Source organism: Epinephelus lanceolatus, chromosome 23 (genome assembly GCF_041903045.1).
Source record: "Epinephelus lanceolatus isolate andai-2023 chromosome 23, ASM4190304v1, whole genome shotgun sequence".
Taxonomy (NCBI): domain Eukaryota; kingdom Metazoa; phylum Chordata; class Actinopteri; order Perciformes; family Serranidae; genus Epinephelus; species Epinephelus lanceolatus.
Genome location: NC_135756.1, coordinates 18044501 through 18057218, shown reverse-complemented (window position 1 = coordinate 18057218; position 12718 = coordinate 18044501). Strand labels below are relative to the sequence as shown.

Here is a 12718-nt window from a genome sequence, read left to right as displayed (position 1 = left end):
TGTGTTTGAATAGAGGTGAGTCGGGACGTTAAATACTCGCTAAATAAATGTTATTTCTTAGCTTTTATTTAACAAGTTGTTATATTTTGTAGGATAATCACAAAATATTGCAAACTTCAAACTACAAAGTCTGGGGATTACTGATGCCAAAAGACCCCTGAGGAAAGTACCATTAAAAGTTACTTCTTGCCAGGGCAGCAGTCAAAAATCCAACTCATAGTAGCAACAGATCAGATTGATTTTAGTACACAGTTATTCTGAGAAAATTTTCACAAGACAATTTACAAACGTTCTTTTTCCAATCAACACCATTTTCAATATGTTAAGTGCGATGATCACAATGCACGGTGCCAAGTGTGGCACATTTCAGTGGCTTTTAAAATACAATTTGTTTGTTGAAAAATGTGATAAACAATCTCAGATGGCTCTTTTACTCATTATTATTTTAGAGAATGTCAAACCATGAAGATTTAATTGTGCTGACTTTGACTGTTCTGAATTTTTTTCTTAGTTTTAGACTAGTCGACTAGTTTAACTTTAAACTTCTGTTTAATCGTCAGGGAAATTAGTCATTAGTCCTGAGTCGAACATACCTGTTTTTACATTGTCACACCAAAAGACATTAAATTTACAGTGTCAGAAGATAGAGAAAAGGTGCAGATTTTCACATTTAAGAAATTGGAATCACCACATCACATTTGGGCTCAGTAAATGACTTCAAATTTAAACACTAATAAATTTCTGTTCATTAATTGTCAAAGTTGCCATCTAATCAGCTAATCGTTTAATCACTGATATGCTGAAGTAGAGCTGAAACACTTAATCAATTTGTTGATCAACAAAAAAAATAATTAGGAGCTATTTTGTTAATGAATTAAGTGAAAATATTTTTTAAAAATCTCTTGTTCCAGTTTGTAAAATGGAAATAGTTGCTGGTAGTTTTCTATGATATTCAAGTGAATATTTGTGGAGTGTTGGTTGGACAAAACAAAAGATTTTGCGACGACCTTTTTTCTGATATTTTACAAACCAAACTATTAATTGAGGTAAGAAGCGACAGATTCACTGATAATAACTGTTTACTGTAGCCCATCTAAAACAGCTCCTACACTGCCTGAACACACAACAAGAATGTTTTATTATATCCACACTAATGCAGGTTTTCATCCTCCCCAGCATCCTCTGTGCCCCTGGTGTCACACAGTGGCGTCTGGATTACATCAATGATAGATAAAGCCTGTCTGGTGCTTTTATTTTGCCACAGCAGACAGGAAACAAAGAAATGAACAAAGCCGCCCACTCACCTTTTGTCATCCTCCTCTTTATTTAGACTGCAGGGAAGCAGAGACGGGGGAGAAATCTCTCTGTAGAACTGTGTGGACACTCTGATGTGTGTTTCTATTGTTCACTCTACACTGTTTATTTCTGTCCCGGCGCAGCTCCACCAACGAGGTGAAGAACCTGATGCAGTCGCTGCCCAGGACCAGCGAGCCCAGAGAGATGCTGTTTGAGGATCGCACTCGGGCCCACGCCGATCACATCGGTCAGGGCTTTGAACGACAGACCACAGCAGCCGTGGGGGTGCTGAAGGCTGTGCGGGCCGAAGACAGGTAGGCGGTGAAGCAACATATGATGACACTGCTGGGAGTGGTGGCTGTTTGTTTAGAGGCAACACACGCTGAGTATTTATACAGCTTACTCTCCTAAGAGATGACTTGTAATCCTGCTCCTCCCCTCCCTCCCTCACTCGTTCTCAGCTCGGAGCCTCCTCGTGTAACCAAAGACGTTGTGTGTTTCCATGCTGGTGATTTCCCTCAAGTCGTTCAGAGGCTGCAGTTGGACCTGCATGAACCTCCACTGTCTCAGGTTTTTACATCACAAACACACAATAAGTACACACATTCAGATTCGTCATCTTTATTAGGTCCTAAATTAGACTGTGATATTCCTCAGTGTTGCCTCCATGTAACACTGAGGATCAAACACAGGGGTTAGGTGTAAAGTTAAATGAATGTGATGTGGATGCTGCCACTCTGTGGAGCAAAGGTGAACTACAGTGAGTTAGAGAACTTGTCTGGAGCCCAGAAAAGATGAGTGTCAGCTTAGTAATTTATTATAATACCTCCATAACGGCGACAGCACACTGTCTTTGGTGAAAGTGCTGATACAGTTTTTGCTCTGTCATCTTGGTGTCAGCTTAAGAGTCGCCTTAAACTAGATAATATTATAAGCAACTGGATTAGGGACTACCTGACCAATGAATACACGTGTCCGCCAACTGAACACTGCTAATTAAATTGATCGCTGTAAAGTGGCTGTGTGTTTTAAATCTGTTGTTTCTTTCTTGTATGTTTAAACTCATGCAAAAGAGATTTTAAATCTCTATGGGAATATTCCAGGAAAAATAACAGTTAAATAAAAAAATAAAATAAAATAAATAAATGTATGATTTTGGGTTGCCCATACGTCCCATTTTCATGGCGCTGAGGGTAGACCATTTGACAATACCCTCTTTTTCACAGCCTAATGTCGACAGGTATGAAGAGTCACAACTGTTATTTGTTTTTGTTGTGTTACCAAAAGTGATGTCAGATAGATTTGGTTCAGTCAGGGCTATGGAATATTTTCTCACTACATCTGAGCCTTTCTTACCCTTAGTTGTAAATAAACTACAGGTTACACACTTCTTTTTAAAATACAAAAAATAGAGGTTATCATATCGGTCAGCGGCCATGAGAAGTAGGTAATTAATAGTTATGGGTATCGGTTGAAAATTCCATATCGGTGCATCCCTACATGTTTCTCAGTGGAAATTATTCACTGGAATCACACGTGTCCATACACACTTTTATCTGTTCTCAAAATATGTATTCACAGTACAGAACAAAGGTTGTAAAGAAGAATAAAAAAGGGGACATTTGTAAATTATTTTTCAGTTGAGGTTTCATGTTTGAGCGCACCTCTTCATCTCCTCTATCTTTACAGTGTGTGCAGTGGGTGGACGACGCCAAATTGAACCAGCTACGTCGCGAGGGCGTTCACTACGCCCGCATCCGCCTGTGCCACAACGACATCTATTTCATCCCTCGCAACGTGGTCCACCAGTTCAAGACCGTGTCGTCCGTCTGCAGCCTGGCATGGCACGTCCGCCTGAGACAGTACCACCGTGGAGAGGGAGAGGAGGAGGAGGAAGAGGAGGAGGTTAACGTGAAGGAGGAGGAGCAGGAGGTTGAGTTGAAGGAGGAGAGGAAAGCAGTGGAGGAGAAAGAGGAGGAGAGGAGAGAAAAGAAAAAGGGTGAGAAAGGGTTGAAGGAGAGGATAAAGGAGGAGGAGGAGGATGTGGCAGAGAACAGGACGTTGCTGACTGTCAAAAAGGAGGAAGAGGATCAACATCCACCTCTCCTGTCTCAGCCTGCTCTCGCAGTGGACTCAAACATGAGTGGCGCTAGAGACAAAGAGGTGGAGAAGGAGAGCATGAAAGATGGAGGAAAACCCAAGCGGCAGGATTCACCTCCTGCTAAGGTGAAAGCAGAACTTCCTGCGCCTCCTCCCTGCAAGAATAAATCACCTTCACCTCTCTCTCCAACCCCTCATCATCCTCATCAGGACACAAAACCCAAAGCATCAAAGCACCTTCATCATCGCCACCATCACCATCATTCAGATAGCAGAAGGACATCTTCCTCCTCTTCAGCTCCTAAATCACCCGTCTCTAAATCTTCCTCTTCTTCCGCTATTCGCTCCTCTCTCGCAGCTCCCAGTCCATCTTCTACCACTTCTTCGTCTCCTGCTTTGTCCACATCTTCCTCTGTGTCAACAACTGCTACATCTACTGCTGCTCCCAAGCCTGCAGCGGACTTCTCCACGGTTTCTTCGACTTCCCAGCTGCCTTCCTCCTCTTCGTCAGACCAACTGAAAGACTCGCTTCGCCTGAAGTCAGACGTCCCTTCTGACACACGGACACAGGAGGTCGGAACGTCACACGCGTCACCTGGTGTGGATGTACAAACCTCTGCAAGCTCACAAGCCGACACACGGACACACACAGTCGCTCGAACGGCGACGGACTCACGGACACACACACTCCAAGAGAGGTGGACTCACAGTGTGGACGCCAGGACGTCTGCAGATCCACAGATGCATCTGCCGCAGGACAATGTGAGGCAAGGACTTTACATGCAGCAATACACACCCCAGCATCTCCCACCGCCGCCTCCTCACCTCCCTCCCATGCTTCCCCCGTCTTTCTCCCCTCTCCTGCCACATTCCCACCTCCCTCACAGACCACCGATGCTCCCCCCGAATCCACTCCCTTCTCAGCAGCCCCAACCTCTGAACTCTTATCTCAGTCAGAAAGCACCGCCACACTCAGTCAACATGCACCTGCACCACCAACCAAACATCACCGCGCAGTCTCAGCCGTACTACCAGCCTCCGCTGATCGCCGCCCCTCACCAACCAAACACTCCCCTCACCAGCTCCCAGTCGCTCCCCCCTCACCTGTCTCACCATCAGTTCACCCCACACGCCAACACCTTCTTCCCCCCTCAGCATCCCCACTTCTCTCCTCACCACTTCCTCCCACCTCAGTCTTACCTCCCTCAGCCACCCAGCTCTTACCCGCTACGACCACAATACCAACCTCAGTCTTACCCTCACCCACCTCCTCCTCCTTCCTCCTCGCCGCCTCCCCCTCCGCCTTCTCTTCCACCTCCTCCTCCTCCTCAACCCTCCCCTTCTGTCCTCCTCTCTCCCCCGAAGCATGAAGAGGAGCAGAAACAGATTTTATAGTAGTTTTGTACATACTGATGCTGTTTTTACATGTAAGGTTTTATTTTGGTTGTGTTGTAAAACGATGTATAAAGGAAATAACGAGGCAGACGGTGTATTGGTATGATCACAGTTTGGTAGTCTATGAAGCAGAGTTGGACTTAACTCACCCCGACCTCTCCACTGGACTGGTTTAGATTGTTCTGAACTCTTCGGTTGTACTCAGAAATACTGAGAGTTGCATTTGTCAGTAGTTTTGGCCTTCAGTCACGTACGGCTGCATCAGTTTTGACTTTAAAGATATTATTCAGGCTCGAGGTTTGAATGAGCTCACTCGTCTGCCAAACTGCTGTCCGGTTCTCTTGTTTGAAGCGAGCCGTCAAAGGAAGGAAGGAAAGATGGTAAAATTCTGCTTTGAACGACTTTGTGTCAGATATTTATATAAAAAGGTCATCGTGATGACCTTTTTGTGAAACTTGCAGCTAATGCTTCCATTTTTGTGGCTTTTTTCCTAGTATATTTTTTGTGCCCAAGACTGTTTCCAGAATAATGATGGGTCAAATCACATTTCCTCCTCTATATTGTACAGATAAACCTTAGTCAATACAGGATGTCACAGTATGTTTCCCTGATATTGTATTTTGAGCAATAATGCTCTGCAATAATCTGCTGAATATTAGTACAAATGTATTTTCCCATCATTGACACGGTGACTGCAAATATCAGTATTTTTATTCTGATTTCAGAGCTATTGATAAAAGATAGTAATGTCCTGTTGAATTAGCTCCAGTGTTTTATTGTCCAGGAAGAATATTAGTGCAGTTTTAAGTGCCCCCCCCCCCCATGGCAATTATAGTACGCTACAGAGTGTAGCAGCACCATGAAGAGAGTCACAGTTTAAAGGAATAGTTTGACAGTTTGGGAAATGTATTTATTTTACGAGAGTTAGATAAAAAGCTTGAGACCACTCCTGTATGTGCGGTAAATTGCTGGAGCCAGTAGTCGCTTAGCTTAGCTTAGCTTAGCTTAGCATAAAGACTGGAAACACTGCAGTCTTGTCAACTCTACAAGTTACTGCTCCTGGTCAGGAAATAGTCTGGCACATAACCTGCTGCAAAACTGCTGGTGTTGTGGTTTTCTCCTTTCTGTAAAGTCTTCTCGAGCTTTGAATTTATAACCACCACTAAAAGATTTGAACTTAACACCATGACACAAACAAACAAACAAAACTCTATTTCCTGAGTACAGTGTGTTTAAATCTTTGGATTTGCAGACAAGCATGATAAAGATCTGAAAAATCGAAGGCATTTGAAGCTGTGCTCTTGACAGCTGCTGGAAAAATCTATCAACAAAAGGACGAACTTGGTCCACTCCAAACTGCAGGGCCGTGCCTGACCAATTTGGCACCCTAGGCAAGATATTTGCTGCCTCACGCCAAATTTTTCCTCCAACATGAATCCTGTCGGATGTCACCTAAATGGGAGTGACCCTTGTGCAGGTTGAAGTGAAGGGCTTTGAGATTGCTTGGCCCAGACTGGAGAAGAACCTGCAGATGGCACTACGTTGCTTCGGTGGCGTCTTAAGATGATGTTTAAAGGTGCAAGCTATGTGATCGATTTCTTGTTCTCCTCGGTTCATTGACAGCAGAACAAGCTCAGCGCAGCCCCAGAATTCACACAAGTCCTTGAAAACGGCCTTGTCGAGGCTTTTAAAAGTTCCTGGGGAGATATCAAAATCAGCTCCCTCAACCTCGGCCCATATCTTATTGAAAAGGCGGTCAATGGTGACATAGAGGTCTTCACATCTTTTGTTGACCTTAGCTTTGTTAAAGACCCTTGTAACCAGCTTGTCAACAAGTATTTGGACAGAGAGTTTGTTTGTCTCTGTCTCTAAATCCTGGCCTGATGGTAAATGGAGCACCGGTTCAGCAACTGTCTCCGGTACTGTGACTGCGGGTGCTGGTGAGGTTGATTCAGTGGCATTTAAAGCCTTCATGACATTGTCATAATGGATGCCGGTCTGATATGTCATCCACCACTTCAGCAGTACCTGGAAACGCCACACTGTCCTGGAAGTAGCTCTCCTGATGTCGGCCAGTGTATTTTTAAGTGGTCCAAGCCGACTAAATGACTCTCGAGTCATCCCCTCAATAGTGTAATCAGAAAGGAGACTCCCCAGTGCCTCTGTGAAAACTAGGTCTCTACCTTCAGCAATATGTTGCAGTTTTTTTTAACTGCAAGGCTTCATCTCCAGCTGGCTGTTTCTCACCACCCTCTGGTCGGAGCAGTTCAGAGACAGAGTCAGCAAAGGATTGCAGTGATTCTCTGCTTTTCACTTTGCTGTTGGGCAAGAATCTGCTCTTAAGATTTCTTGCGGCACGATGTATCAACTGTTTAGCATACTGTTTAACCAACAGAAGCGTTATCTTGGGTCCTGGGCTTTTACTTGCCCTGACTGCTGCACCAGCAAACTCGCTGGTGTCACTCACGACACTATCACTCTCCTGATAGGTGTCACATAGCAGCACATCACGCTCAGCGTCAGAGGCATCATCCAATAAAATATTTAGGACATCTCCCAGCTCCTTTGACACTATTTTCTGGGCTTGAGATTTTTTACTTTCCGCGCTGTCCTCTGATTGCCTTGAGTCAGTCTCAGGGCTTCTTACCTGTACAGATGATGAACTGAAGCGCTCATCATCATCATCATCGTCCCCTCCCACACATCGTTTGTGTGTGGGAGGGAGATGCACTTGAGGCTGCATCACTTGGTGCTGAGGTGGATGAGGTGGCTGCAGTTACATTAGTAGGCCCAGGATTTGCAAAGGTGGGGGACAAATACTTCAGAAGTGCATCTAAAAAGAGGAGATACATATATTTGACAAACTGGGCTTTTGCAATATATATTAATCAAATAGCTGTTGATTGTGAAACCATCATGGCATAACCATAATGGCACCTAACATTACAGCCTGCCTTGATCTAATGACATTTTAAACACAGCAAACAGCCAAAATATAAAAAATGCCAACTGTAACATCACAAATTGCACAAATCTGAAAATTGGAAAACATAAATATACAGTATATGAATATATGCCTGGTTGGTAAACAGTGAGGGGTTTATGCAGCAGCACACTAAACATTAAAAGAAAAGATAGGCCAATACATTAAATTATGTTGCTTATTCATTCTTTCTTTCCAACTTTCTCTAAGATAGGAGCATCATTAACTGACATTAACTCTAGCTGAATGCTGAAAGTATTCCTAAAACAAATGGCTAATGAAGTCGCAGTAACATTGACGTTACGTGGTAGTAGCCTAACCACTAATCATTAGCGGCTAATGAGCTGAGTTTAGCTTGCAAGTGCTCAAGTGGACCGTGGCGGAATTGAAGGATGCCAGGCAGGCAGAACTTTAAAATAGAAACATTATTTCATTATTATTTGAAGACGTATGGCTATATGTGCTGTTGTTGTTGTGTAGTGTATTCTTGTCTAATTTTTCGAATAGAATGGGGAAGAAAAACAACAACAACAACAACAAAAAACCCTCTGGCATGCTGGCGCCTATAGCATTTGCCTAACCTGCCCTATGGGCGGCACGGCCCCGGTCCCTAACCAGGTGTAATTTTTACACTTGCGTGTTAGTTAGTGAGCTCTAAAGCTGCTGTCAGGTGGATTTTTACTAGCTGGGGATAAGCTAAGCTAACCTGCTGCTACTGATAGCTTCATATTTACCATACATACAGGCAGAGTGGTAACAGTCTGGCTCTCTGAGAAACAACAAAGTGAATATTTCCCAAAATGTCAAACAACTGTGTAAGTATGGCGCTTATCTTGTACCAGTAGCCCTCGACACCAGTGGCAGAGCTCTTAGTGTAACTTTGCTGTGTTTCTCAGCGTCTTTTGGATGTGTACCAGGGTCTCCTAATTTTGGAAACGGAGCACTTGACTGTTCAGCCAAGGACAAATTCGACCCAGCCAAGGCTGCTACACAGACCGGCCTTCAGAGTCTCAGGAATAAAAATATTCAGGACACATCCACAAATATATTGGTCTCCTAAAAACTAAAAAAACTAAATTTTTGTTACCTTTTAAGGTAGTAGTTCAGGGTTCAATCTGCAACATGATGTTAGTACCTATGCAGCTACATTAAGAGCTCGCCATGACTAAACTTTTGATCTCACAGCATCTGGATAAAAATAACAACGAGCAGAGCAATATCACACAGATGCAGGAGGTCAAGACGTCCCAGATGTGACTCATTACAGCACTTTGTAACATTAATATATCAGCAGCTGTTTAAATACAGTTGATGTTATTGGAGCCACTAATTACATCTGATTATCAACAGGGCAATTTCAAGTTCTTCCAAGACGATTACTTTAAAGTGACAGTTCACCCCAAAATTAAAAGTACATATTTTTCCTCTTACCTGTAGTGCTGTTTATTGTGAATTCTATGGAACTAGATGGCACTCAGCTTGTGGTGCTCAAAGCTGCAAAATAATCCATAGGTAAACTCAACAGCAATGTCTCTTTCCAGAAATTATTATTATTATTATTACTCAAGATAATCCACGAGTGATCAGATTTTGGATATTGGATTGGATCAAGCCCTGAAAATGGGTTCATGAGACCCTAAAAAAGAGGGTGGATCACAGGGAGCACCACCAGTTGGTCCAGGAGCTTCACCTCCATGATGGCTGTTTCCAGGCATATTTTAGGATGACTCAGTGGCAGTTTGACAACCTGCTGTCTATCGTCGGGCTGTATTGCTCTGGGTATCCAACAACCGCTACCACTGGTTTCTCCTCCATTGTTTACCAACTGTAAACTTGTTGTCACGACCACCACTGAAGGCCTGCCTTCGACAATGGGAAAAAAAGATGACATGGAGCGTTTTTCTGCTCTGAGTTGAAGGTTTTTCAATTCCAGGAGTTCAGAGTGCTCCGGCAAAAACCCCTGGTGCTTAGAGCCCAGAAATGCAAGGCACATCGCAACGCAAAGACAGCAAGCAAAAAGCTTCATTCTCATCAAAAACAACTACAAAGAGCCGCCTCCAGCTGCTAAAATGCTTTCTCAGGGCCTCAAAGATCTCTGTTAGATTATCTTTGGTCACACCTGTGGCAATAAGTGGCAATTGCATGTTTTTTGGTAGCCTGCCTACATTGCAATATCCAGTCCCATGGATATCCGGATTTGGTAATCTTGAAAAGTCTGTATCTGGATCAGGATGATCTTATCTTTTTGATCCAAGCTTCAAAAGACTGGCACAAAAGTAAGATGGATCAGCTGATCCTGCACAGCAAAACATGGGATTTCCAAATCTGGATTGTCCTTATCTCTACTAATTTATTTTAACTGGACCCAGGTTGTGATTTCTGGAAAGAGACATTGCTGTTGAGATTTTCAAATGTATTATTTTGCTGCTTTTTGCACCACAAGCTGAGTGCCATCTAGTTTCCTTATATTAGAGAGAAGGCAGACAACTCCAACACGTCAACTCAAGCTTAAACAATGTAGAGCGATAAACAGCACTACAGATAAGAGGAATTATATGAATTTTGATTTTGGGATGAACTGTCCTTTTAATAATTCAGGCATCACAACTCCTATGAAAACTTTGTTTTTTATTCTTAATGGAAACATGCTCCAGGACACAGAAGGTACACTGTCGAGAGTTCATTCCCAGAGCACTATTTATCTATTTAATTGAAGTCCAGTTTCTCTGCAGTGTGTCTATGAAATGTTTTATTTATCAACCAGGGACTGGAGTGACCTCTTGTGTTTTAAAACCACAATAAATTATTGACATTCTGTTTTTTGCGACAACTATGAATATGTTTCTCCAAGTGGTGAATATCTCATTTTTAAATCCAGACTCTTCTGTCTCACTTTGATGTTGAAACTTGATTTCTTCTTTGTCATTGATGTCTTGATTTTACTATCGATATTGGAGTACAGCCCACTTGCTAATGTAGCCCACAACATTTCCCCAGTGCCTGTCCTTAACTGTGAACTACTAAATGGTCCCAAGCCGTGTAGAGACGGAGTTCTGTCCTTTCATGGGAGTTTTTAGAAGCCTCAGTTTCATGTTTTCACTGGAAAACTTAAAGAGCCTTAAATTGGTCTCTAAAGCCGCTGAAAACTTTCCAAATATCTGTGGCACAAGTTGGGATGAGTCAAACTCTGTGGCTTGGTGAGATGATGTCCTAAAAGCAGGGTTGTGTTTTTAATGATTAGTCTCACCGCAGGCCTGGAAAATCCTGGAATATTAAACCTTGAGCTCTCTTAAAGACCTCATTTCAGAGACAGAACTCTTGGCTCTGCGGCTTTGGGGAGAGTGAGGTGACGATGAAGCACTTGATGCCAGTTGCAAGGCGCTCTGCAGCTCTTTTTATCTTTTTGGGTTTCAGATGTTACCAAAAAAAACAAACAAACAAACAAACAAACAAAAAAAACCCACCCCTGACAGGAACTTCTATATTTTTTGTACAAATGTTACGAAATTATGGTCGAAAACAAAACAAGTCTTCAGGGGCCTGGTGTTTGTTTTCAGAGTTTATTTATCTCAAAGTTTTTTGGTTTGTTTTTTCTATTTTGTTTGTGTGATTTTTAACTGTCAGCACTGTAGTGTACATAAAAAGTTTTGTAAAGAGGAAAAAACTTGTAGTGTGGTTTCTACTTTAAATATGAGCCTGGCTAATAAAAGGTTCAATGTAAGGAAAAGGTTGTGGTGCGATGTCATGTTTACTGGTCTAGTGATTAAAAACGTACATGTCAACAAGGGTATTTTTTTTAAGAGTTCGTTGTCGGTTTAGGTGGCAATAACCAACAACGCAATGAAGAAGAAGACAGCTAGCCACTAACATGACTGAATAATGCAAGATTTAGACTATTAAAATAAAAATCTAATCAGTAAATGTTTATTGAGGAAAGAAATGTACTCAACTTTTGGTGAGAAACACTGAACGTGAAAGCAACCTTTGTTCCTTTACCAAGAAACTAGCTTTTTGACACTTTTGGGCAATGTTAAACAAACTGTGAACACAACATATGACATGTTACCTTTCAAACTGATGTGGTGATATTAATTTAACAGGTAATTTGGTGAATTAAGGGTTTATTTCAACCTAACCAGAGTTGGTTAGTTTTTGGAGCAGTGGAAAGACTAACAGAGACGCTTTTGCTGAGTATTTTGTTTCTCTGAAATGTACGAGTTAAAACGACTTCACTCATCTCTCTGACTTGGCTCAGCTTCTGAGAGGTGATGAGCGTTATGTGTGCCCCAAAGGTTGGTAACGCATGGCCTTGAACGTCAAAGGTGAAGGTAAATATCCAGATGGAGACACCTGGTGGGCACAAGCAGATGGAGGAGTCTCTCTGTACCTGGAGAATGGTTTCCTACCATGGAACAAGCTTAGATGGAGCCAAAGGCGTCATCAAGAGAAAAAGGAAATTATGGAAGAGGAATCTACTCAACACCAGACACACATGTCGCCGAGCAAGAGTATGCCGAAATCCTGACTTCTGGCTCTCATGTTTGTGAAGGAGCATTTGCCAAGGAGGCAAAAAAAATTGGAGAGCTCTATTCAACGTTTTTGCACTGTGATTAAGGTATTGAATGGTGATGATGAAAGTGCAATGCTAAAACCCATCAGTGCTTTCTAGATCTTCTCTTCTTAATCTGAACATATTGTCAGCATTGTGAAGAGTGAGATGAGTTGGCAAGAATCAAAGAGAGAGCAACTCTGCATGTTTCAGATGTCTCTGAGTTGTTACAGTTCCAGCTCAGAGAGATTTCCCCTCTTTACATCTCAAATGGTTTCATCTTAACAACTTTGAGTCTCGAAGAGGTAACATTCACCAAAACGTTTTTTCTTCTTTCTGTTTTTGGCTTTTTTGCCTTTATTAGATAGGACAGTTGCCGTTGTATATGGAATGCT

At 42.5% G+C, this 12718-nt stretch overlaps 1 protein-coding gene across 1 annotated transcript in view; it reads left to right on the top strand.

Moving 5' to 3' along the window:
- Positions 1-11501, top strand: part of LOC117248975 (uncharacterized) — a 63521-nt gene extending 52020 nt beyond the window's left edge. The window contains exons 7-9 of the mRNA XM_033614246.2: positions 1440-1610; positions 1758-1866; positions 2986-11501. Of these exons, the coding sequence (XP_033470137.2) occupies positions 1440-1610; positions 1758-1866; positions 2986-4791 (2086 nt within the window). The 3' untranslated portion in view covers positions 4792-11501. The remainder of the gene's footprint in view (positions 1-1439; positions 1611-1757; positions 1867-2985) is intronic.
- Positions 11502-12718: the final 1217 nt, after the last annotated feature.